This window comes from Natrix helvetica (assembly GCF_964273705.1).
Source record: "Natrix helvetica genome assembly, chromosome: 1".
NCBI lineage: Eukaryota > Metazoa > Chordata > Lepidosauria > Squamata > Natricidae > Natrix > Natrix helvetica.
The window spans coordinates 164,792,834-164,820,827 of record NC_138548.1 but is presented as its reverse complement, the minus strand read 5'-3'; the positions used below and the strand labels follow the sequence as shown (position 1 = coordinate 164,820,827).

The window sequence follows — 27,994 nt, the reverse complement described above, 5'->3', positions numbered from 1 at the left end:
CGAAAGACGTCTTAGCTAAATGGAAAAACATTGATTTGATTAATAAAGGCTGCTTACCACATCTTCTTCAGTCCATGCACCGATATCAAATGATGGCAGCAACTGTGTAAGAAATATGCATTTAAAAGTGCAGTTTCTTTCATTCTTTTTGTCTCTATTTCTTCATATTCTCTTAGTATATAGTTTTTATTTAGCAGATTCTTTGCAAATTTTGAAGATTGAACTGATACGTTACCGATAAAAAGATGACAGGTCCCCTTTTCTGAAACAAAAACCTTTCCCATTCAGCCACATTATTTATATTCTAACTCATTTTGGGTGACTTATGGTATTAACAAGTCCACAGTTTTGTTTGCTTTATTTTTTTACATTTATTTACCAAATCAGAACTTTAATGGATGCAACTCTGTGTGTATAAGAACCTCAAAGTGGAGTAAACCAAATTATCTTGTTAGCTTTTAATTAATATGTCAAGTTCTAATTTGAACTTTAAACTTAGATAAATTCTAATTTAGGTTTACAAACTTAGTATTGAGGAGGCTGTTTGAGATTCACTTTTCAATTTTGTGTGAGTTATGTAAATTGTAATGAATGGTTAGTTGATTGCCTGTTAAAATATCCTGCAATGATGGAGAACGTCATTCAAAATAAATGAACACTTAGGACTTGAGACTCAGTTCTGAAAACTACTGCACGCTAGTGATCTGATGGGGAGCAGAAATAATGTGTCACTGAGTTATTAATTTTTTTTATTTATGAAATGTTTATACTTCCAACTTATAGTTTAAGTCCGGACAGTTCACAACAACAGATTGTTAAATAAGTTGAGACTGAATCAAGAGGGAAAAATGTAGTAAGATCACCAGTAACTGAGTAAGATTATGAAAAAAAGTTGGATTTTACTGGTTTCCTGGTTGTGAACTAATCCATGGTAAATGTAATACAGGTAGTCCTTGATTTACAACAATTCATTTAGTGACCGTTCAAAATTACAACGGCATTCAAAAAATTAACATGACCATTTTTCACAGTTATAAACTGCAGCATCCCCATGGTCACATGATCAAAATTCAGATGCTTGGCAACTGATTCATACTTATGACCGTTGCAACATTCCCGGGTCATGTCATCACCTTTTGCAACTTTCTGACAAGCAATGTCAATGGGGAAGCCAGAGTCACTTAACAACCAGGTTACTAACTTATCAACTGCAGTGATTTACTTAACAACTGTGGCAAGAAATGTCGCAAAAAGAGGCAAAACTCACTTAACAAATTCTCACTTAACCATAGAAATTTGGGGCTCAATTGTGGTTGTAAGTTGAGGACTACCTGTTTAAGTGCCAAAACAATATAGTTATGTGTGGTATACAAATTTGCCCATAGATTATGTATTCCAGAGTGAATTCATTTGATAGGAAACTGGAACCATCTCAGGGTGTAGGGGAAACAGTCTGCAGAAGTACAGAAACAAACTTGAGAGGGGATGGACTAAACTCGAATTAGTCAATTAATATTTAATATAGTCAACAGAATGATGAAGAAAAGCAGGAAACCATGGGATGGCAATACAATAGGTTATTCTGAAAGAAGCCATGACTTACTACTGCTTATCAGCTTGGGTAAAATGGACTTATTATTAACATGGTGGTTTCTTCATTGTTAGTGGATTTGGTGTTTAAAAGTATAATCAGTAAGGTATACAAATATTTAAAAATTGGGGAAAAGGTCCAAAATTATTCAAATCATTTTCATAGTCAAGTTAGAATCAAGTGGTGACTTAAACAGCTCCATGATCTTAACCTCTATATATCATATGGCCTGTATATCATGGAAAATTCATTGGATAATATATATACATTTGTAAGCTCCAAGTTGAAGTTTAAACTTTCTTAAAGTTTCTAGGAGACCTTGCCTGCAAATTCTCTTCACTCAAAACAATCTCTTTCGAAAGGACGTAGCCTGAACTCTTCTGTAGGCTGACATAGCCTCTATATTATAGCCTTCCTCAACTTCTCATGTGTAAAAAAATCTGTACATGTTGCCCTGTACATGTTGCAGAACTACAATTCCTGGCATCTTTCACTATTGGCCGTACTGGGTTGAGTTTGAGTTTGAGTTTATTAAATTTATAAACCGCCCCCTCTCCCCGCAGGGGTGAAACTGTTGAGAATTATTTTCGATATAGATATAGAACCTAAGGCCATAATTGGGACCGGAATTTTAATCAAAAGTTGTGATGGTCATTAAGTCAAGGGACCATATGAAGGGACTTGATTTTATGGCCATTTTTACGACAGTCATAAATCAAGTCACTGTGGTCATTAAGCAAATCATGTGATCGTTAAGCAAGTCACATGGTAATTAAGTGTTCATTGTAACTCTGAACAGTCATAAATGAATTACCCATATAACCATAGTTATCTCCCCATTATGCATTTATATTGTTTTAGCTTTTTCAGCTTTCTGTGCATATGTCTGTATATATTTATTTGAATTGTTTCTAAATTGTTTTACTGTAGGAATGATTATGACATCCTTCTTATGCATGAATTAACACCGAAGGGAAATAACTATAATAAGGGACATTTGTGATGCATTTGGTGACAAAGCTCAGATTAAAAGTTGGTGCAGATATATCATTAGGTACCCCATGTAAACATCATGTTTTTAATCAGGGCCGCAGGCTTTTTATGTATAATTTTTTTTTAGTGTCATCACGTTTATTGTAAAGTCAAAAATGGAAACAAAGAGAAGCAAAGAAAAACAGCTCACAACAAATTAGGATTTATGACACCAAATTGTAAAAAAAAGAAAAAAGAAAAAGCTGATTACATTTTGGTGTTTTGTGAATAATTAAAAATGCAAACCATTAAATGAATGAAGCAAGACATCACATAATTAAATACTATAATGAAAAAAGTAAATACTATAACAAAAAAAAGTCTTGCCATGCAGAAGTGGAACATTTCACATTCCATACAAATTTTATATTCTGTTCACACACTGTATAGTAGTTTTGGCACAGAGTTATCACAGCACATCAGAAAACAAGTCTCAACTTTTCTAAACATGGTTGAAATACTTTCCATTTCCATACAAATTTGGAATACAAATAACATTATTTCCTTATTAATCAATATAAAACATTTCAAAAGTGTAAAAAGCAACCCCCCCCCCCAAATGATAATATGATTGATCAGATTTCAACAGAGAGGCTTTACAAATTTCTGAAATAACTTGAAAGTGTTTATGATACTTTGCCTCGGTAATGTTTCTGGAATTATCCTTTCCCTATCAAATAAGCTTTAGGCAGGCTTTTCAATAAAAATAGATTAGATTCAAGTTTTGAAAAAAAAATTTTTTTTTTACTAGTTTATAAAAGTAGAGCAGATATTTTGGACTGGAAGGTATTACTGCTTCTTGTGCTATTTTATTGAAACAAAAATTGAAAAAATGCAATGATTTCAGGAGAATTAACAATCCAAATATTGCTTAAGTAACAGATTTATCAATAAACTATACAGAAGATATTCCGATGCTAAAATAGCAAATTTCACTGTCCCTATTAATCCATTATTCCTCTGATCTGTCACAACTTAATACATCAGGGGAGAATATCTTTATAACCTTAGGTTATCAATGGATATTACATAGGGTGACAAAGACACTGTATTCTATTATTAATTTATATGACACCACTGATCTTTTCTTTTAGGGGAAAAAAATCTATGAAAGAGGGCGAAAATAGAATAGCTCCAAAGAGACTTCTGAATGCTTTATGCCAAAGTAGATTATAGTCTACTTCAGTGGTTCCAATCTTTTCTTCATCATGGACTCCCTTTAAAAACCTTTTGTGTCCACAGACTTAACTCAAGATTTAAATAATAACTTTTCAAGCCTTCACGGACCCTCTGTGATGGCACTGTGGCCTCCCCATGGACCATAGATTGAGAACCACTAGTCTACCTGGATTCATCCTTGGTCTTCTGCACAATCCATATTTTGATTTGGTGGAAAGGAGAAGAATACGGGACCAAGTAGCAACTTTTCATGTGAGATAGCAGGGGTGGGTTCCGGCTACTGCCACTGCCGGTTCGCTCAGGGACGCTCTGCGCACATGCACAGTACTGAAAAAAAGCTGCTGCGCATGCGCAGAAGCAAAAAACAGAATGGCAGCACCAACAGCGCCGCCAATAGAACCAGTTTGAGGGCGTGGCAGGCCAAGTTACTACCTATTCGGCCAAACCGGTAGGAACCCACCTCTGTGAGATAGGCTTCTCTCTTCAGTAGGTAGCCTTTACTATGTACTCAGTACTCATATCAGGTTCAGATTTCCCTTAGAATGTATCTATGGAATTTCTATATGATACAATTTCCACACAGTTCCTCTCCAGATGTATTGTGGCTTTAGCTTCCAAAATTCACATTGGCTGTGTTGCTGGGGAATGCCAAAGGTAATAATGCTGATACATCTGGAGTGATGGTATGATTTCAGATCCAATAGGCTTTTAATAGTTGTTCAAAACTCACTAAGTTCTGTATAACTATTTTAAAGTGTAACTGCCATGCTTTCTCATACAACAATAAACTATTATACTGTATACACTAGATTAGGACTTTCTGTGTTATCAAAATAATATTGCTTGTATGCCCAAACTTAGAAATGTTAAGTTCTGATTGTTAAGTTTTTATCAACAGGAATTAAACTAAATTGTGCTACTGCATCTACATTTACAACCGAAACATCCAAAATGAAGCTTTAGTAATGTCCTAATAGTAAATCCAGAATATTCAGCCCTACAGTAAAACTAGGAAGTTAAATGAGTTGGAAAAAAGCGCGAAAGAGCTACTTTCAAAGCCTTTTTCTACAAGCAATCAGTATTTTCCCCATATCTTTGTGTCTGTAGCCCAATGTACATAGATAACTATCAATCAAGATAACTTACAAGGCAAACTTGTTCACTAAAAAGTAAGCTTCATGAGATTGACTTTACCATCAGTTATATTCTTACAGGATTACAATTTAAGACCATAATCTTTAGGAATATCCTAGAGGCTATAGAATTAATCAAACTATCATTTTTTAGGATATAATGATTTGAATTTGATATGCCTTCCAAGTCACTGTAGAAACTTTTTTTGCAGCTTTTCTTCTGTCTGAGAACTCCACCATAGAAAGCGGAGAAAGCAGACTAGGCAAGTAGAGTGCTGGGAAAGTTTTAGAATCAACACAATGGATTCCCTTTCAATTATTTCAGAATGATAAAACATGTAAAATAAAAAAAGTAACTCCAGGGAAGGGGAAAAAAAGTGTGCAAGAAGTAAAGAAGTCCTTTATCATTTTATAGATTCCTAAATTCTTTAAAAAATGAACATTCTTAGAAATATGTTGTCTGATTAAGTGGAAGGTCCTATTCAATCAAAAGTTTTGTTTAAATTAACCAAAGAACTCAGCTACACGTTGTAGCCCTAATCAGAATCCTAGGTTGTTTCTGTAAAATTTTGTTTGAAATATACTCATACATATATACTCATAAATCTGAATTTTATGTTTGCTTTGACACAAGAAGTTGGTAGATTTAGATATCATTGCATTGTATTCCTTTTTTGATTTTTACTGAGATTTTTATCAACAGGAAAGAGATAGAAATGAGAATAAATAAGCAACAGTGTGGAAAATATATATTTATCACACAAGAGCAATCCAGCTATTCAAGAAGTCTTTTGTCTTGGTTAGATTTTTAAAAAGTTATTTTACAATAATGCTAAGGACATATTATTTGTAGGGCAGGAAATCTATATTAGAATCAGTAAAACAAATTTTATTCGCTCACTTTGCCCAAATAGGTGAGCTGTACTGCCAGATAAAATGAGCATTTGAAAATGTTTGTTTCTTATAAATCTTATTATATATACATTTGTGCATCCCTTCTAGTCAGTGTTGATTCCTGATATAGTAATCATCTGGACAAGTCCCTGCAGTTTTCTTGGCAAGGTTTTCAGAAGTGATTTGCCCTTGCCTCTTTCCTAGGGCTGAGGGAAAATTGCCAGCCCAAGGTTACGCACTCTGTTTTGTGGCCAAGATGTGATTAGAACTCATAATGTTCTGGTTTCTAGCCTGATGCGTTAACCACTATACCAAATTGACTCTAGAATACAGCCCACAGCTGTATATGTATCAGAGGTGGCATTCAGGAACCGATAGCGGAAATTTTGAGAGTGGGGAGGGAACTGTGATTTTGCAGTATCCTTTCCCCTGCCACGCCCACAGAGCCATGCCCACAGAACCGGCAGTAAAAAAATTTGAATCCCACCACTGATATGTATGAATCTTTGGAATTACAGCTATAAAATATGCAGGGAAACTCCAAGTGGAATTATACTTTTATCTGTTAACCTGCTCAAGAGACCTACAGGAGGAAGGAACAATGATACTTAAAAGAAAACACCAGCAGTTTCAGCAATAGCATAGTGTTAAGCCATAACGATGTCAACAATAGGTCAACATAAACAAAAAAACTTAAATAAACAAACAACCCAAAATTGTTTAAATTAATTTTAAATTTGAAAGCAAAAAACAAAAGAAAAAGAAACCACATGGAGGGTATAAACATAAGGAACATGATTTCTCACAAATAGGAAAACAAAATGGTTCTGTGCAACAAAATGGTGCTCTGTTCTTACTCAGCAATAAAAAACAAGGATATTTTTTTTCTCAATGTTCTTCTTTCTCTGCCTTTTGTAACAGATGCCAGACTAGAGTCCTCACAGCTTTGCTTTACTGCTAATCACTGTCTTCCTCAAAATCGACCTCCTCATCGGTATCCTCATCCTCCTCATCCTCATCAGATAAGTCGAATTCATGGAACCCCAGCGCCAGGTTGACCTTCTTCCCTTTTCTCATAGAGGTGGTTTTGGAAGAATTCTTTTTGGCTTGCATATTGATTTGCATTCCAGAATGCAGGGCGGATCCTGCTTCATTCATAGAGAAGACATCCCCAAAACCTTGCATCATCAAGGCCTTCAGACTCTGGTTCATGCCAGCTACCTCCCCATTACTCGTGGCGGTAATCTGACATGACATCTCTGCACTGTTTGATTCCTCTGTTTTAGATTCAAAGTAAGATGCCTCAGACATTCTGGCAGCAAAAGGGAAGCAAAACTAATGAAAAAGGAAAGGAAGGACAGAGGGGGAGGGGAAAGGAAAATTAGAAACCAATTAAAATCCCAGCAAAAGACACCACCAGATTAGTTAGCAGTAAACAGAAAGTAAAATGATTAGTGAATTTTAATACAAAATGCCGAGTCAGCATTTATTATTTTTAAGGACTTGGTTATTGTAACTCCATAAAAATATCAGAAACCTAAGGCACATATAAGGCATCATAAGATATAAATTTTGTGTATCATTAGAAGATTGGGGTTTTTGTTTCTTTTTGGTAGTACAATCTAGTCTGAGAATAATTTTAACAAAGCAAAAGGAAAAACAATCAAAACATATTTTGTTTTCAATTTAAATATTTAAATATTCAAGAGCCTCATACGGGGAAGAAATATTCCTGACTGACAAAAAGTGTGCCTCTACAAAACTATATACGGTTTATGTCTGCTTTATCTGCCCATTTTTTTACTGGAATCAAAAGCCACCAGTGGTTGACAATCGAATTAATTTTGGAGAAATAAATAAAATTCTGACTCGTCAGAATTAATAAACAATTCATCTTTTTTTTTTTACTGGAAACTAACAATTAATAGATAAAAGATTTCAGCTCTAGAGCAATGCACATGCTGTGATATTTTATGACCGCTCCTTAATGCAAAAATAAATTCCCATTATTTCCTGTAGGATAATATTTCATGCCAGAGGTTATGATGGACACAAGAATCTCCATCTCCTGGACTGTCAAGAATACGTAGAAGTGGCTTATTGCCATACAGAGATTTTTTTAAAATAAAGCAGTCTGTACATTAGCAGCTGTATGACATAAATCCGGGTCATAAATCCGGGTAAATACACAGGGTGCACTACTTGAAAAGATTCCAGAAGACAAGATAAATACTTATACTGAGAGAATCCTAAGGAACTCATAAAAGCCTCATATTCTCAAAGGGGATGGCATTCAATTAACCACTTTTGCTGATGGACCCTTTTCTGTCAGGGAATGATTTTATATTCTTATTCTCTGCTACCTTCTTATGCTTGCTTGTTCAGAGTTTTGGGGATCTGCCTGGAGATAAGGAGAGTGGGAGAGTTTCTATCTATGCAAACAGAGGTCTACAGTAAATGCTATACATATACATATACATACACGTATATCTATACGTACACATATACATATATAATATGAGTATATGTAAAGGAAAATGGGCAAGTTGTGATCTAACCAAGCAGAGGCATTTGTGGGGGTAAAAAAAAGTATTATGTCATATTTTATTCCTTTCCACTTCATTACCAATTTCTGGACATTTCTTTTGTCTATACAAACGATTAGTTCCTGCTTGAATGAGACTTTTTGGCTGTCCCCTTGACAACCTAGTTCCTGGGGGGGGGGGAAGTGAAAAAAACCCTCTGCATTAATGCACGGATACCGCACCCACCAGCTGTGTTTTTGCAACAACTAATAGGGCAGATATTACATGGCCATTCTGATAGAGCTTTCTGGCTTTTTAAGGTTCCTGATAATGTATTTGATGTGAAGCTTAAAATTGCAGCGATTCCCAGTGATTGGGCTAAGCTGTTTCTTTCTTCATATAATTTATTTCTTCTCAGCCTAATCATACAAAGAAATGCATGCTCAAACTCAGGCCAGAACAATGCTTAAATATCCTTCGTAGTTTTGAAGGCTAGCATGACAGAGCTGTAAGAAGTTGGAGTAGAATCACAGGACCCAAATCTCAGAACACCAGTCATAGTAGTCCTGTTGATCACCCAGGCTCAGTATTATGTATCCTATTAATTGTTTGCAAAAAAAAACCCCAAAACAATGGGTGAAGTGGAGAATCAATGCAAGTGTGTTCCAACCCATGTGGGATAAGGAAAAGGTTAAGTGAGCTATACAAACAGGACATACCTCTGAATGAATAAAAGGCCCCTACTGGAAGAGTACTTTAAATGTTTGGTTTTGCCATTTGCCACACAGAGCTCCTTTTAGATAAATAAAATAATCTACTTCAGCTTTAGCTCAATGCCTGATTCCTTTATAGCAGGGGTGGGGAACTATGGCCCTTTTATGACTTGTGGACTTCAACTCCCAGAATTCCTGAGCCAACATGGCAGGCTCAGGAATTCTGGGAGTTGAAGGCCTCAAGTCATAAAGGAGGCCTTAGTTCCCCACCTCTGCTTTACAGACACTTCCATGTAGTTTACTAAGGAAATATAAAAATGCTTGCTACTGCCTTCTCTCAGGATATTTTTTCAACACCCCCGTCTAGCCAATGAAAGTATATAAGCTATTTCAAAATGTGGAAGTCCTTTAGAAAAGAAATGAGACAAAATTCATATGTTGGGTCTTTCATCTAGTGCAGGGGTGTCCAAACCTGGGAACTTTAAGACTTGTGGACTTCAACTCCCAGAATTCCCCAGCCAGCCATGCTGGCTGGGGAATTCTGGGAGTTGAAGTCCACAAGTCTTAAAGTTCCCAGGTTTGGACACCCCTGATCTAGTGGATGCCAGAAACCGGGCCAACAAATAAGTAAAGCCCCATCCAAGGGATGCAGGGAATACTTGAAACCATGCCACACACACCCAGTCCACAAAAGAACCTCTCTCTACGGAACTGGTCCCTGGTGTCCAAAAGGTTGGGGGCCACTGATCTAGAGACTCCAAAAGCAGCCAAGATCACCTGGAAAGCCTACTATAGATGTTGCCCTTCTGATTATCCTGCAACCACATATTGAAAGTTTGACACGGGCTTTGCTGTGGTTCCCAAAAGAGATGGGATCAAGAAGCAAAACCCAGTGGAGGGCAAACTATAGTTCGTTCACGCCATACGGAAAATGGACAGCTTAGTATATTATGGAGCTTTTAAGACACCCGGAAAGCTAAACACACTAAACCCAGAATAATCCTACTGTACTGATTTTAGTATAAATGTTCTTGAATGAAGATTAGAATCCTATTCCTAGTTGATTTTTACAAAGAGCAGCAGAAAATTGCCTCATGCTGCAGCATATGTGGGTTGAGCCCTGCAACTGGCTATTTGTTTGAAACACCTTCCTATTCCATTCAAGTTTATTATCACTTGTCTCTACAGCTCCAAATTGCACATTGTGGGGGAAAAAGAAAGATCTGTGTGTATTTGCATCAGTGCATTAAAAAAAATACCCCAAATAAATAATAAGGCTGCTTCATACTGATGGCTTGCTACACTGAACACTCTTGAGTTACATTACAAGTAGCCAGTATTTGGATGCGTAAATCAGGACTAAGAGGGATGAGTTTCCATAATATATCCACAAAACTGCTCAATTTGTCCTCCTTTCAATTCCATGTCAATGTCACCACGATGTTTGACAATGACAGAGCAGGTGCTGAGCAGCTGCTGCTTAGTCCCTAAACTTGAAAACTCTCTGCTTAGCATGTGTCTCCATCTGCTTCCAATTCCTGACATAAGTTCTATACGCTAATTCTTGCATATTAATTAAGCTTTTCTTTTTTAAAAAATAAATAAATAAAAACGAGAATTTCTTCCCCAAACTGACAATGAGCTGAGCTTCCCGGCCTAAAAAGATTGAATCACTTTTGCAGTAAAGGATGTCCCTGTTGAAGGACTGTAAATCATTCCTGTTCTTACCAGAACAGTGAAAAACAAGATCACAACTTGCCTTTTTAACCTGTGTGTGTTTTTAACATCTTGTGTTGAACCTGAACTATTAGAAACAGCAGCCCTGACATGAACAAAGAATGTTTACTTTAAAAAAAGAAGAAGCAGCTTAATCTTGCCTTTAAACTACTCCCTACTTTTGTCCTAATTTCTTGGAGTGACAGGGCCCAGCGTAGTTACTCGGCATTGAAGGAACTGTACTTAAATATTTATTCACCTATGCCCCATCTGAAGTGAATTAAAAGCAACTAATCCCAGATTAAAATTTTGCCTTGGAGGCTAAATAAATAAATAAATAAATAAATGGTGCAGTGGGATTACATTTCGATTATGTAAACCCTGAGCTGCCTCAAGACCATTGAGGGCAGAGAACTTCCTTGCCCTGCCTGTTGCAAGTTGTTATTTGTATATCAAGGCAGCAAGCCTTCACTTGTCTTGAGATGAAAATAGCAGCTTCTGAAAGGACACCTCTTGTCAGGAGTTAGCAAGGGAGAAGAAAGAGTCGAGCAGCTATCTACATAACAAAATGGGCCTCGAGACTGAAGCAGCTAACCTCTTGCCTGCTTTGACTTTGATTGTAGCATAACTCTCTGCTATAAAGCTGGAGCATGCTTCGAAATAACTCTGCAATATCACAACCCATACTATCACCACGTCTTTCTCGGTTAATTTCTCTAGCAATAGAGGCTTAAATAAAATTCCTGCGGGAGAAATCATTTCAAACCAATGACGTAAAGCAAGCCCAAACAATAGGGCCACATTGTAATTTTTTATTTTTATAAACACCCTCCTCTTGTTTTTCACCTGAAAAACAGAATTCGGATTTATTTTTTTTGTTATCCATCTTGGACCACAGGTGATTTTGCTCTAGCTTATACAACTCAGTGCACAAATCTGTAGCTTTCGGTCTTTATCCATGCCGAGCTCTTTTTCTGTATCAAGAGAGAGCAAATCTCAGTGACAGAGTGCTTAATTGGGTGCTAATCTAAGGTGCACCTAATCCTACCACTGGCCTTTTATTAGTCATGCCACTTTACATGTGAGAAATGTATTTTTAAAAGCTGTGACAATGAGCTTCCAGTCATGTGGCCCTTTGCCTGCAATCTAGGAAGGTGCTGCCTTTACAGGATCTATTGCCTCAGTGTGTAACTATGGGGCCAATATCTCATTTTTGCTCCTTCAAATCTCCTGAAGAGGCCAAAGGCTTGAAATGGTTTACAAATGCTAATGACTCCCTCAGGTCAACTTTTTTTTTTTTTTTAGCAACAGAAGGATTTTAAAGACGGGCCAGCAATATAATATCCTTTTCAAATATCCTTTATGGAACCAAATCATGAGCCTTTATTCGCTGGGATTTGAATTTTCCGGAAAAAGAAGGAAAATATGTATATCAGTTCAGCTCTTTCTTCCTCTTTTATCCAGATATGTATTTGCTCCTGCTTCCATTCTCTCAAATGCAGGCCACTACTTGACAAGACTCACAAAACATCTGCAATGTGTTTTTATATGTAGATGAATTCTGAAGTTAATTTCTTAAGAAGCGAAGGGAAAGGGAGCGGCAAGGCTCTTCGTTATTCAAAAATCTGACAGAAGCCCTTTCAGCTATAGGTCCCGGGGCTTAAAAGTACCTCACTTTCAATATCGTTTTAGCCTTCCCTTTTCAAGAAACAGCATTTGCTTGCTACAGAAGGGTTGTATTAATATCCTGTAGAAAAGAAGTTACTGTGCTCAGCACAATAGACTTGAGCACAACACTTCCCCTCAGCAAAGCCAGCCAGTAAAAAGTCGCAGCAAAAAGCAATAGTGCAGGATAAAAATCCCTTAGCCTCACTCAGGGAAAAGATCAGCTCATTACGGCTATGTTTCATGCTGTGAACCACATAGGTGATGGCCTATATCTTAGCTACTCAATCTTTGCAGACATTAAAGGAAGCCTACGGGCTACCTAGAGAGAACAGAGAACACCTTGCTTCTAGGAAACACTCATGCTTCATCATTATAGGCTACTCCATGTTCACAGCTGGAATACACATGCAGTGTCATTCATACGGATGCCATTAAGCTGTGCCTCAGAAAGAAGGTGCAGGAAGAGTGAACAGGCCAAAATCCCAACTTAGATTAAATGGTAAGTACAGTGCACTCTGCAGAGGGGAGCACAGAAGGACAATACTCTGCAACATCTGCAGGCTTGATAAACATTGCAAATGAATGCTGGATCAAGAGGCAGTGGTGGATGAAGACTATTAGCTCGTCAGTTTGGGCAGAAGTAAAATGCAACATACAGTAATTAAATAATGCAAATAGAAGCTTGGCTGTTTGCTACTAACAGATGTCACAAGATGTTAAGGTGATTGGGTTCTGCTTGAAAGCTACTTTTATATATACCGATTTTTATGCAGCCATTACTTGGGCATATATGTACCATTTCAATGCATTAGAAATTAAGCGATGATGACTCCTTTAGGAAGCAAGATTCAGATTTAGATAGAAAATGTTACTTATGTTTTGCCCTTTATACAGCAAAACAGTCATTTAGACATGAATGCAAATGGTTCCCAGTGCAATTCCTATGCCTCTCCCACCTGATTCCGTCTACAATCACTACTTTTATGGATTGCATTATATTAATGGGAAGAAAAATCTGAACCTCCTTCCTCTGCTGTACTAATTATACAGCCATGCTCTAATCTCAATATATCTTACAGCAACAAGATTTGTCATTTCCGTAACAGAATCCATTGCCTGAAACATATCCATTTGCTTCTGAAAATATGCAATCCATGAAGCAGCCTGAAGGCACATATTGTTAAAGCAAAGCAGATCACAGTCTGTTCAGTTTCTTACGTGGAGATCCCAGATTCTCCCCCAATCAGATGCTCTGTACTTCTCGAAGGAAAAGTGGGACATGAGTGTAATAACTACCGGTATTTTTTTTTAAAAAAAAAACATCCCAACTGACCCAAGTTCTTAATATTATGACAGTTTCACAATACAGTGATTCAGAATTAAGCTACAGGGTTGAGAGATCTGATATGCCTCCATAACAGAGGCATCCATGTAGATGAAACTGACTAGAATCATGCTATTTCTTTCCATGGGATTGCAGGGGATTCCTGCTTTTAACTTTGGCAAGAGCTCCAATTGTATTTTGATGTTTTGGGTCTAAGACCTAGTAAATCTTTGATTAAGCCCTTTGAATTTTGTAGATTTCATCTATGATTCATTTAAGTCTTCTTTTTTCAGTTGGTTAGCCAAGAAATAAATAAATATGCTAAACTTCTATCAACATGTGTAGCAATCCAGATTTAAAAAGGAAAATATTTTTGGAAGGGCATTCATGTTGCCCTTTCCTGTATTTCTTTGTGAATAGTTCCACATAATTTTAAATACGGATCTCTGTGAAGCCCTAAAAATATATATGGCTAGCTGTAAGACAAGACCCAGAGAATAATGGTGTTTACTGTAGGTTGCTATCCAACATCGGCTTATCTGAGATTATTGTGTTGAAATTTACCATATGCCAAACTAATTTAGATGGATGATACCTTATCTTCAATGCAAATTTAAGAATAATTTACTTAGACTTTAATAAAGCATCATAATAAGGTTGCTTTATTTCTCAAAGTCTTCACCTATACTTCCCAACAGTTTTAAATGAAATCAGTTTCAAAAGACATGTCTAACAAAACATGGCCACTTATACAGTTCAAAGCAGGAAAATGTGACAGTTTGTACCATATGAGTGCAAGTGTAGCTTAAGACATTTCTTAGATTCAAGGTTTTGTTGGATTTTCTAATTCCATTTTTAAACAAAAAAGTATATACAGCAGTACTTACCGGTGTGTTGGATTGTTCAGTTAGCTTCTGCTCCCACATTCTCAAGCGTTTTTCCCTTTCCTTGAGTTCCTGTTCCTTAAAGCTCAGATCACGTTCCAATCTCTTCAGTCTTTCCAAGGTGGCCTCGATTTCACATCTAAATAGAGAGAAATTTGTTAAAGTGTACCTTCCCTTGGCATGAACAAATTGTTCACAAATATTTTCCATACAAAAGTTAATGAAATGTGAAAGAGTGAAAAGTATAGTGCAGTTTCACGTAGGACATTTAATTAGCAGAGTAGAGTTTTGTTTGAACCCTAAACCAAAAGAAGAGGCCCTCTTTTTGAAGCCTGATGCAAGTTGAGGCTTGCCAAAGGCTCCATGTGTTGCTACTTCAATCATCCAGCTTGGACACCTTTTCAAGCCCCCTTTTCCACTCACTATCTCCCAGCCTCGACTCATCAAAGAAAGAGAAAGGGTCAACCATAAGTGTTTCTGAAAGTAAACTAAGAGGGTATCTTCTTCAAACATAGAGGAGCATCATTCTGAAGAATTGAGTCCTTGATTTTGTTATTTGTTCTTTTCATATTTTAGTACGAAACAATGAGATTGAGTCAACATATAAGTACAATTGTGCCATTTGAGAACAGTATCTGGAAATGCCCCAATATGACTAGAAATCTTCATCCAGTCCAATAAAGACTTTTTGTTGGAAAAGGAGGGGAAATTCTACTTTAAAACTAAAACAGAAAATATGATTTAAGATACTTTCCTATAGGCTTGGACCAAGGCTATTTTTTATTATGCAATTTATTTAAAAATATTAATGAATCATGTAGACATGCCCTTTAAAAATAATTAATGAGGCGTCTCCGGATGTGAAGGTGAGCTGAAAGTGAATTCTAGTCTTTTCCACTGCTTTGAAATACACTTTCCAATGAGTCTCACTAACACAATATTTTTTGATTCTATATAAAATCAGTAGCATATCTGAGGAAAATGTTTCATTCCTAGCTTTTTTTTCCTACTGGGCTACTTTTCTTTTTTTTTCATTAGGAAAAGGACTCGTCCACTCTTGAAGTCTGAAGAGTGACGATCCATTTTCCGAGCTTGGAAATGCACCCATCTCAGTCCCACTGTATTTTGCTGCAATAGTGGCAAAGTTTTTATAGGCCTATGATGTATAAGCTAACTTAAATTACTTTAGGTAGCAGATCATAGAACATAGAATAATAGAGTCTGCTAATCCAGCCTGGTTTAATAGATCATAGATCTATTAATAGTTTTAATCTATTAACACTATCTATTAAACCAAGGCACTTAGCAAGATAGCATCCTTGGATTATACAGGGTTTCATTTAGAGGTGGGTTGCTACTGGTTCACACTGGTTCAGGTGAACTGGTAGTGGTATTTTGGCCTTGCTCGCAGAACCGTCAGTGACCCAGGCTGGCCATGTTCCCGAACCAGTTCCCCAGTCGCCACTGCTGTTGCCAGCATGGTTTTTTAATAATGTTTTCATGTTCTGCGCATGCGCAGAATAATTTACAGTCAACTGCGCGCGCATGCACAGTGAAGCGTGCAGCGAAGTGTGCACAAAGGGAGCCAGCGGCAACACCAGCAGTAAACTTCCCTGGTTTCATTGGTATAGTGGCTTAAACTTAGTTTAATAGATCAGCTATTACCATTTGAATTTTAAAGAAAAAGAATTCCTATTGCATTTGAAATAAAAGTAATTAACATGTTAATTATCCATAACATGTCAACATCCCAGAAAAGTGTATGCATGATGATCAAGGTAATTTTTAAGTTGAACTGAGGAAGGAGTTTTACAGCATGGTTGTATATTCACAAGACAGCCCCCAAAATACTGACTCATCCTCAGTACGAGTAAACCTTACTGATCACGGTGTTATTTTTTAAGGTTGCTCAGAGCTGTTTTTGATTGGGTGACCTTAAAAACTGACTAACTAAATATACACTTGCACTGTAAAATTGTTTTATTGAGAGGAATAAACTTGAAGGTACAAAAAACAAAATTCTATTTGGAGAATCATTGATTTCCTCTAAAATATGAAGGATGGAGCGTAAGCTTCATATTATATTATTTCCATCACTCAGCTTTACCGTTCGGTAGCTAAGGCCTTTTGCTAGGTTTTCCTTCAATTAACCAAAATGGTTTCCATTCCTGGTTTAAAGCATGGTTTTCCTCTCACTTAAAACTCTTCAAGGTTCAAGGCACCGGGATTTTTTTTTTTCTGTGCTTGCTATTGTCCGGTTAGAAAAAGATCCTTGGAACTGTGATCCCAGAGTCCCTGTGAATCTTACTACCAATTCTTTTGCCTAAATTGCATGCCTGACCCCAAAATGACCCCTAACTGTCAACTGGTGTGGCCTAAGGCAAATAATTGTCAGGGATGTTTGAAGTACAACAGGGCCCTAGGAATAAGACCCAAGACTCAATTTTTGTCAAATAATATAATCTATTTAATAATGGGTGGTACAGCCTTGATCCAAATCCAGTTTTGCAGGCTTAACCAGACACGATGACAAACATAAAACTGATGCTTTGCATTTCTTTGTCCCTTTTTTGGACAATGTATGGGAAACTTCTGAAGCCACAATGCCAATGAAACCCTGTATAATCTAAGGATGCTATCTTATTTTTTGTTTGAATCAGACATCATGCTAAACCATGTTTGTTTTGATTCAAACCTGCAGGATACCAGATGCATTGGCACAGAGAGAATCTTAAATAAAAAAACATTTGCACTGCTTATTTGTTTATTTTAAAATGTATCCAACTGTTTAAAGTCTTTGTCCTTAATAATGTCACAATTATATTATATATGTATTATAAATATCTCTCTTCATTAGACAAGAAAGCACTTTCTAGAGGAAGGTTAGATTCTCTAAAAGGCTGCATTCTTTTAAAAAATATATAATAAAAGTGTAAAAAAACAATACTTCTATACATTGCTCAATTAATATATCTTATTCTACAAAATTATTAATTTACATTGAGCACTGGTGATCATGCATGTTCTATCTATTTTAGTGCTCCTACAAATTAACATTCCCTGCTGTTTTAGTGTTACATGAAATAAAAACTGGAATAAAGTGTAATAATAATAGCTTCATTAATAATTTCAGGGAAATTATTTTAAATTGAATTAGCATATTCAAAATAGACAATATCTAATTGTGCCCTTCTGCAAACAGAAGGACCCAGCTGGTTTAAATCAGCAGTGTCCAACCCTGGCAACTTTAAGATCTGCGGACTTCAACTCCCAGAACTCCCCAGCCAGTAATGCTGAGATGAGTGGAGGGAATGCCACCAATTATCCCTGCACTACATTTTATAATGTTCTGGAGCAGTGTTTCTCAAACTTGGCGACTTTAAGTCCTGTGGACTTCAACTCCCAGAATTCCCCAGCCAGCTATGCTGGCTGGGGGATTCTGGGAGTTGAAGTCCACAGGACTTAAAGTCGCCAAGTTTGAGAAACACTGTTCTGGAGGCTTCCTATAGTATAGTTACTGGAGCCATCTTGGTAACATTTTCAACCAAAAAATAAACTAGGAGAAAATCCTAGTTTCCTAAAGCATACTAAGTGTATTATATCTGTAGTCAATAGTGTTTTTAACAATGTCCATTAAAGCAACTTGGGCCTTGGTTTTTAATGTGTTTCTTCCAAGATTAGGAAGCTCATTACAATGTACTAGTTTTTGGTAACTGAACTATTTTATGAAACAGGACAGGCTGTCCAAACATAACTAATAGAACATGGCACAATTCTTCTTTTGCCCAAGTTTTATTTTATGTCTCCTCTTTATTATTTACACCTAAGTTTCTAAATGCAATAAGATTTAATTCTCTCTACAATAGATATGGACAGGTTTAGACCCTGGAGTACATATGTCCTCCAGAAATACTTGGGTGTGACTCCTAGAGATCTCAAAAATTGTTACCAAGACTGTACTTTTAAAAATATACTTATACACTTGCATTGACCTATGCAACAGCTTTATAATGTGTTGCTCCCTCACAAATCAATCATCCTTTTTTAAAAACAAAAGGCAGGCCCTACCATGTTTCCCTGAAGATAAGACAGGGTCTTACTTTCTTTTGACCCCTGAAATAAACACTTGGCCTTATTTTCGGGGAGGTCTTATTATTCTTGAGGTGCAGGAGGCTGCGAGCATGGTCACCTCATGGCTGCTGCTGTGTTGCAATATTTTCAGGGAAGGGCTGATTATCCAGGATGGTCTTATTTTCAGGGAAACAGAGTAGCTAGCTAATTCAAGTTCTTTATAACATTAGAAACCATTTCCCATTTAGCAACCTTTAAAAAGGCATACAGGTTGCCTGGCTTCAATTGGAAAACCTAAACATATCAGGAAATTCTGTAATTCTGAATACACTTTGTAGACAATAAGTGGGACTGCTCTTGAGTACATACATGTGTTTAATATTCTATGGGAAAGGATTCATCAGGAAGGATTATAGGACGCTTGAAGCTTTATTTCCAGTGCAGTTTGCAGTTTGCACCAGTAGATGGCACAATACATCCTGGTCTTCAGAGGGCTGTGCTAGTGTGGATTATTGCCACACTGCTGAGTCAGTGCAAGAAGAATGTCAGTTCTAAAACAAGCTATTTATACTTGCATCATGTGACTTGGCTCAAACCTCCCATCTGTGCTCACATTTTCCATCCCTGCAGTAAAATTCTCTTGCTTGTTATCAGTTCACCACTATTTCCTCTCCTTAAAGTTTAGAATGTGTTGTATTGGCAAATCCTTATTCATCCTGGGATTTTAAATATTATTTACATGCTGAGATCTCTAATCTTTCTTGCATGGGTTATCTTTGCCAGTCTACAAATGAGCAGGCATATAACCATCAAGTAGACTACTGAATTGTGCTCTGCATTACCTGGAGAATGGCCAAGGTTTCTTAATTTAGACTACAGCAAAATTTGTTGTTATTATCCTCTTCTTGTACAAATCCTTTTTGATCTGCCTTCACAGCACTCCAAGCAGAACTGTTTTAAATGTATCTATATATTTTATTTCTGTATTTATGCACACACATCTGATTGGAGTGGTTTAAAGACTGGACATAAAACTATTTCTCTGGAGTAAGCCCAGCTGAATATCACAGGATTTATGTCTGGGGAAAAAACATGCTGAAATCTATCCAGTAAGGAAAAACTTTTAGCACAGAAGATACCACAAATGAAGGATATTAATAGTGGATGGAAAGTTTGACATACTTAGAGAAGACTCACCTAGATCAATGGAAACAACAAAGTCAAGACTAATTTAAGTAAGCTGGATCCCACCCAATCTCTTTCAATTTAGTAACCACTTGCACACATAATCATATAGCTGTGTAACCTGGGAAAGAACAACAAGAACAAGAGATACCAAAAACCAGGATACACACTGCTTCATAAATCCAGCCTAGACAATTCTCTGGGGAACTTTTCAAAGATCAGTGAAAAACAGAGGACAGTTTTGCAATAACGTATCTATGAAAATGACCAAATAATGACTGCAAAATTTTAAGATGGCAAATATTACATCTGTTTGCTCCATGCTGATTACCCTGCTTTTCTGGCTCTGGATGACTAATAAATTATGGATAAGAACATTTTCTTCCCAAATTTTGCAACTTAGTCCTGGTCCTTTGATTCATAGCTGTTTGCTATCCCTTACTCTCGTTCCTAATGCTTACAAATTTAATTGGGGGGCGGGGGGCTGATTTGGCCATTTTGCTGTACATCTTATTTAAACCAACTCACTGCTTCTAAATATAGCAAACACAATTTGCAAACTTGTTTCTGATCATCATTATGCAGAAAAAAGTACCAACATGGAGCACAATTGGGTGGGAAACACAATTTTTCCCACCTGACAGTGAAACAATGATGGCCGTGGGTGGGGGTTGCACAATTTTGAAAATTCAAACACTGGATGTCTAATTTTGGCCATGTATTTTTCTGGGAAAATACTTCATTTCTCCCCACAGGTAATGTCATAATTATGGGTGGGAATTACGAGGACTCACCGCCATTCTGCCTTGTTATGCAGGAATGAATTGCATTGGTCTGGAAGGTTGCTATCATTTGACATGGAGTCCAAAATTGAAATGATCTGCTTGAAAGAAGGTCTCTTCTGAAGACACACCAAAGCAATGCGTATATCATTATGCGCATTATCACACACATACATTCTGTAAAGCTACATTTTAATATTACACCACTTGCAGAATTAATAACATTTTCCAATGAAAGCAGCAAGTCTGAAACTGCAATGGAACTCATACTGGGATGCTGACTAGATAATTATTAGGTAAACAACACAGAGCTGTAAATTATTATAGCTATAAATGCAGAACTTGCTGCTTTTAAATTTCAATAGAAAAATATCTTAAAATTGTAATGTAACAAGATGTTGACCTGAATGGACCTCCAGATTAGTCATGTAAAATAATACAATAAAAGAGTTACAGTATCTTTAATCCACTTTGTAATTTTTATCAACTGGGTAGAATCGCAAATCTATCTTTGTTTCCTGTTCTCAGTGATGGCTCTGGAAGGTTTGTAATCTTTCAGGCAGATGTGCAGTAGAAATATACTGCATACCTTCTTGAACTTACTGATCTTAGCATGGTTGCACCGCACATGCAGGAAATGGGTCTGTAGACAATGTTGTGTTTTCCTAGCCAGGGATGCAACGCAAATATAAACAGAAGGATATCTTGGATCAGGGTGTCTAGGATTGCTGTTGCTGTTCAGTCACTAAGTTGATTCTGATTCTTCCTAAGCCCATGGACCACAGCATGCCAGACTCCTCTGTCTTCCATTGTCTCCTCTAGGGTCTCCTGCAATTTGCATGGATGTATGGTAGGAAATTGTACCCTGTTCCTCATTTATGACACCTTTCCCCCTATTTTCCACATCAAAGCAGTGTGACCTTTCCCCTGTCTAGGGATTCCATTGTATGGGTGTGGAACATCTTCTTGGACAAAGACTACTTGACTGCTGTCCAGGCTGCTGGCCCAGGGTCTGTAATCACCATTCCACAAGGGCTATAAGTTGGACCTGTAGCCCTCAATGAAAATTATACAACCCTGTTATGGGAAACAATGCTCCTGAATCAAGGTTGACCATAATTTGAAGAGAAGGGAGGAAAGCATTAAAAGTTTTTTTTTAATTTCCTATACCCCATAAAAGTGATTATATAGATATTTTTATTTACTTGCCTCCCTGGAATTCACAGATTAGTCTTTATGTCCATTCCAAGGTTCGGTATTGGCTTTATGCTCAGTTCCAAATGCTAGTTCTAGTCTATATAGGTCAGGGGTGTCCAAACTTGGGAACTTTAAGACTTGTGGACTTCAATAATTCTGGGAGTTCTGGGAGTTGAAGTCCACAAGTCTTAAAGTTCCCAAGTTTGGACACCCCTGATATAGGTAGTTGGCTTTAGGAGTTGCTCCCCTCCCCCATTATGCTGGCTTTGCAGTTGTTGCTATCTGAAGATATTTGTAAGGAAGCCTGAATGACTTGACCAATCCTTGACACTGCTAGGTTCACATAATGTAGTTATTACTTGGTTATCATCTCATGTTTTTCCAGTGATTATCCTGCTAATAAAATAGGGTAGGGCGGGGCAGGGCAGGGCGGGGCAGAACAGAACAGGAATAGGAATACGACTTTACTATCACTTTAAACATACATTAATCAGCATATATTAAAAGGAAATTTCATTCCATTCAGCTTTCAAAGTATAACCATGATGCATATACTCACAAGCACACACATATATATGAGACAGAGAAACATCACAGTCTAGTTCGAATGTACACATATACATGGCAGGGGGGAAAGAATTCTGAGAGTTTACAAGACTGATGGCATAAGGAACAAAGCTGTTACAGAATCTGGTAGTCCTGCTAGAGATACATCAAAACCTCCTCCCAGAGGGGAGCAATAGAAACAGACCATGAAGTGGGTGTGTGGGGTCTCTAACAAGGCTTCCAGTTCTAAACACATAGTGCTTATAAGCAGTATCCTGAATGACAGGAAGCAAGCTTCCTATAATCTTCTCGGCTGTCCTTACCACTCTCTGTATCCTGCTCTTTTTCTTGAGCCAGGAAATCTATTAAGCAGAAAAATGCCAGTACAATCCTTCTGAAGCTGTGTTTCTCAACCTGGGCAAAATGGATGGACTTCAACTCCCAGAATTCTCCAGCCACTGTGCTGGACTAGGGAATTCTGAGGCTTGAATTCCAGCCATCTTAAAGTTACCAAATAATTTAATAATAATAATTTATTAGATTTCTAGACCGCCCCCTCTCCCCGAAGGGACTCGGGGCGGTGTACAGGTATACATTTAAAAAACCATACAAACAATAGTATACATAACTAAAATTAGATTAAACAGCACCTGTACAAATTTATAAAAATTAAAAACTTAGACCATAAAACCAATCATAAAAATTTAAAAATGAAACTGAGGTGGGAAACGTGGAATTAGGCCAGGCCGGCTAGCTGAAACAGGTGGGTTTTAAGTTTCTGACGGAAGGAGCGGAGGTCCGTAGTCATTCTGTCAGGGGGAAGGTCATTCCAGAGGGTCGGGCCCATCACAGAGAAGGCCCTTCCCCTAGGCGTCGGCCGCTGGCACAGCCTAGTGGACGGCACCCGGAGGAGTCCCTCTCTGTGTGAGCGAATCGGCCGAAGGGATGTATGGGGCAGGATACGATCCCGCAAATAACTAGGTCCTGTGCCATGGAGCGCCTTAAAGATGATGGTCAACACCTTGAAACGCACCCGAAAAGCCACAGGCAGCCAGTGTAGCCCGCGCAGGAGAGGTGTTACGTGGGAGTAGCTAAAGACTCCCGAGACTGTCCGCGCGGCCGCATTCTGAACCAGCTGCAGCCTTCGGGTGCATCTCAAGGGGAGCCCCATGTAGAGAGCATTGCAGTAGTCTAGCCGGGACGTCACAAGCGCATGAGTGACTGTGCGAAGGGCGCTCCGGTCCAATAGGGGACGCAATTGGTGCACCAGGCGAACCTGGTAGAATGCCCCCCTGGCCACTATCCAGAAGGACGCCCAAATTGCGTACCCGATCCACGGGGGCCAAACGTTCCCCCCCAATGGCCAGTGATGGAGTAAGCTGGTTGAACCGGGGCGCCGGTAGCCACAGCCACTCAGTCTTGGATGGGTTGAGCTTGAGTCTGTTACTTCCCATCCAGATCCGTACGGCTTCCAGACCCTGGACATCACTTCGATAGCATCGTTGGGGTGGTTTGGGGTAGAGATGTACAGCTGGGTGTCATCCGCGTACAGATGGTAATCTACCCCAAACCCATGAATGATCTCGCCCAGCGGCTCCATATATGTATTGAACAGGAGAGGCGAGAGGACCGACCCTTGTGGCACCCCACAAGAGAGCGGCCTCGAGGTCGACCTCTGCCCCCCTGCCAATACAAATTGCACTCGGCCAGAGAGGTAGGAGGAGAACCACCGCAAAACGGTGCCCCTCACCCCCAACCCCTCCAATCGATGCAATAAGATACCATGGTCGATGGTATCGAAAGCCGCCGAGAGGTCTAATAGGACCAGGATGGAGGAGCAGCCCTCATCTCTGGCCCTCCAGAAATCATCCACCAACGCGACCAATGCCGTCTCCGTGCTGTGGCCGGGCCGGAAACCGGACTGGCGCGGGTCCAGATAATCAGTTTCCTCCAAGTGGCACGGAAACTGTTGTGCCACCACACTCTCTACAACCTTCGCCAGAAAGCAAAGGTTGGAGACGGGACGGTAGTTGGCTAACAAAGCTGGGTCCAGGGAAGGCTTCTTGAGGAGGGGCCTCACCACCGCCTCTTTCAGGGCAGCCGGCAGGAACCCTTCACTCAAAGAAGCGTTGACTAACTCCTGGAGCCAGCCTCGTGTGACCTCCCAGGATGCCAGTACAAGCCAGGAGGGACACGGGTCCAATAAACATGTGGTGGCTCGCAGTCGCCTACGCAGCCTGTCCATATCATCAGAAGTAACAGAGTCAAACTCCTCCCAGAATGGGACCTCACGACCCGCCTCCGACGTCCCTTCCAGACCACTAGCAGGGACCAACTCGCTTCGAATCTGAGCGATTTTGTCCTGCAGATATTCCCCAAATTCCTCTGCTCTGCCCTGCAGAGGGGCTTCCCGCAGCCTCTGTTGGAGGGGGGAGCGGGTCACCCCAAACAGGGCGGCAGGGCGGTTATCTGCGGACGCAATAAGAGTGGCACAATACTGACGCTTGGCCACTCTTAACGCCACAAGGTAAGTCTGTAAATGGGCTCTCACCTGAGTTCGGTCAGATTCAGAGCGTGATGATCTCCATCTGCTCTCTAGGCGTCTCTTGTGGCGCTTCATCACCCTCAGCTCCTCGGTAAACCAAGGGGCCTGGGTGGTTCGCTGCCGCAAGAGAGGCCGCAAAGGCGCCACCCGGTCCAAGGCCCCAGTGGCCGCACTATTCCATGCAGCCACTAGGTCCTCCAACCGGGTGTGGGTCAGGGCTACAGGAAATGGCCCGAGCTCCGTCTGGAACCTGTCAGGTTCCATCAGGCGCCTGGGGCGGAACCATCTTGGACAAAGTTGAGAAACACTGCTCTGGAGCATGACCAGAACACCACAGAATGGAGGTGCAGCACAAAGAATGTCCTATAACAGGGCTTTCCAAACGTTTCCTTTCATTACCCAAAAATGCTTATCAGAAAGTCCTTTCCACCCAGTCCAGGCAAAATATGTCGATTTAAATGTTCCTGTTACGATTGGGTATGGATACCCAAAGGAGGAACACTTTTACCAAATTTAAGGCCATTTCCCCAGGTTTGAGAAGCACCTGCCTTAGGGAATGAAAATGGAAGGTTGGAGGTAATGGTAATTTCTTTGTTGCTAGCACTTCTTGAATTTTTTTGTTCTGTTCCCTTTGATTTTATAACCTTAATCTTTTAAATACACATTCAATAGATAAGATTTCCTCCTGAATCGCTGAAATGATATTACAAGCAACTCAAATTCTTCCATTATTGGGTCCCTATTGGAATGCATCCTCCTCCATCAATGTTCAGCCATTGAATTTAATGCTTGTTTTGCTGTCGTGTTTATTTTCTAGTAGACTTTTAGTAGCCTAACTCTGATAAAACAAAATTATGTAAGAACTGTACAAAATGAAAGAGCATACAGGCCCAGGGCTCAGGTTTCTTTTCACTATCAACTCAAAGCACCAGACACCTTATTTTGAGAGGGACAGGAAACCAATTTTTCAGCTATATTTAGGTATATTACTGGAGGCATCAGGAAAGATTGAAGCCTCTCCCTGAAACCGCAGTACCAATAAACTCCTAAAATCTCCTTGAATCCATAGCTCTTTTAAATTACAGTTTTCTTAAAATCAAGTTCACTTTGATGTTGGAGTCAGCAGGTAAATAAAAGAACCATCATGCAAAATAAATTAAGAAGCTCATTCCCCACAGCAGGAAGAGGTTCAGAAGAGAGCACTCTCTATTCCCGTGATGGCATCTCTCTGTGGGCATGCACGTCACCCCCAGCTGCTGTTCCGGGTTCCAGCGCATGCATGTGTACTGGCCACCTGGTCTTCGAAGACCAGCTGGCAGCCGTGCATGCGCGTGTCGGAACCTGGAAGAGAGCAGCTGGCCAGTGCGCATGTGTGCGACGGAACCGAGAAGAGCAGTTGGCCGTGTGTACATGCGTACCAGCCAGCTGCTCTCTTCCGGGTTCCAGCGCTCCGGTATACGCCCCAGTTTCAGCACTCAGTGCCAAAAAGGTTAACCATCACTGCTCTATTCAATGCATAGCAGCATCCCAATCTATTGTATTCCCACTTAGTGAAGTGGAAAGCAGATTAATTTTCCCTTTCTGTTAAAATAAGCAAAATAAACTAGTGTTTTCCTTACAATTTTTCTATATTTTTATTAGACATCTGCTATTATTTTATGTTGTGGGTTTTTTTTTAAGTTTTAAACCTGAACCATAAATTGCAAAGCTAAATGGCTACTGGTGAAGGCATCGTGAGGTGGAAAGAAACTAAAACACAAAGCAATTCATTAAAGCAGCTAATAATGCAATTCTAATTTTGGGGAACAAGGAGGAAAAAGAATAATGCTTGCTCTGACTGCATAGCTACATCCAATTCAGGAAGATGGATACACAGAATTTATGCCCCAAAAGGTAAATTATAATTCCATCTGCATCTTATAATGGAAAAACAACTATTACATACAAGTAGGAATTTCCCATGTGGAAAAGTTGATGAAATATTCTTGTAATTTCCATTTGAGGTAACCTTTACCAGAAATTACTATTTTGGCAATTTTTCATATATAGTTCCTAGTTTTAATGATTCAGTTTTTAACAAAGTGTTTTTGGCCATTCTGGTTTTGGACTTAGTATGGGTTTAAAACATTAGAAACCCTCTTTTGGTGTTTTATAAACTGATAATGATTGGTATTGCACCTTTTATGATGGCATATTACTTGATGTGTAAGTCACAAATTGTTCTGATTATGTTTAGCAGGAAGAGTGTCATATTTAAACATAAAATTACCTATTGGTTGTGCAAATCACTTGTCTCCTGAAAATAAAAAAAAATAACTTTCATCAGGCTTCTGAGCCTGTTTTGCCTTAATGCAATTTTGATTCACTCATACAAGTAGTTTATGTGTCTGTTTGCTTAATAATTACTCCTCCGTATTTTTTTTTTAGTGCAGAGGCCAGAATAAAAATATTGGATCAAGCTGGAAAAGTGAAACGCTTTTTTTTTAAAAAAAAAGTCATTAAAGGAAAAAATATTTATAAAGAAGATTGAAACCTGCAATTAAAAAAGAAAGAGAGGAAGATAATTTTCCTACTGTCTGAGTCTTAACCCAATGAAATGATAAAATTTGGAAAGATTTGGCATCTCCTACCTATTTCATACAGCATCATGACATTTTGAACATGATATAATTGCCCATGTTTTATTTCCGCAATGTGAGATGTTTGGTCTACACCGAGCACAACGTATACAGACATTTCCCAAAAGTGTATGAAATTTCCACTTACAGTTTGATAGTAAAATATCACTCAACATCAACTCCTCTAAAAATCTGGGAGAATCTGGTGTAATCGTAAAAATTACATAACAGTGCTAATATATGAATTTTCTATACTTTTTCAATAGAATTTTGTAATATGGGAAGTCAGGTCATCCTGAAGTCCAGTGACAAAGCAGAAGAAGAAGGGGCTATGCACAGCCCAAGACAATCTGAATGGACTCAGACAAAGCAGTCATAATTTCCCCGCATT

At 38.7% G+C, this 27,994-nt stretch overlaps 1 protein-coding gene across 5 annotated transcripts in view; it reads right to left on the bottom strand.

Annotated features, from left to right (window-relative positions):
- Positions 1 to 27,994, bottom strand: part of MAP3K20 (mitogen-activated protein kinase kinase kinase 20) — a 125,255-nt gene that overhangs the window by 31,355 nt on the left and 65,906 nt on the right. For 2 of the 5 annotated variants that reach the window (XM_081936301.1, XM_081936303.1), the window contains exons 10-12: positions 20,710 to 20,816; positions 14,663 to 14,798; positions 58 to 102 (exon numbers count right to left, since the gene is read on the bottom strand). In XM_081936301.1, coding sequence (XP_081792427.1) covers positions 58 to 102; positions 14,663 to 14,798; positions 20,710 to 20,816 — 288 coding nt within the window. Of the gene's footprint in view, positions 1 to 57; positions 103 to 2,700; positions 7,165 to 9,073; positions 9,169 to 13,669; positions 13,709 to 14,662; positions 14,799 to 20,709; positions 20,817 to 27,994 lie in introns of those variants that run through there. The other 3 variants (XM_081936302.1, XM_081936304.1, XM_081936305.1) reach the window with 3 other exon arrangements.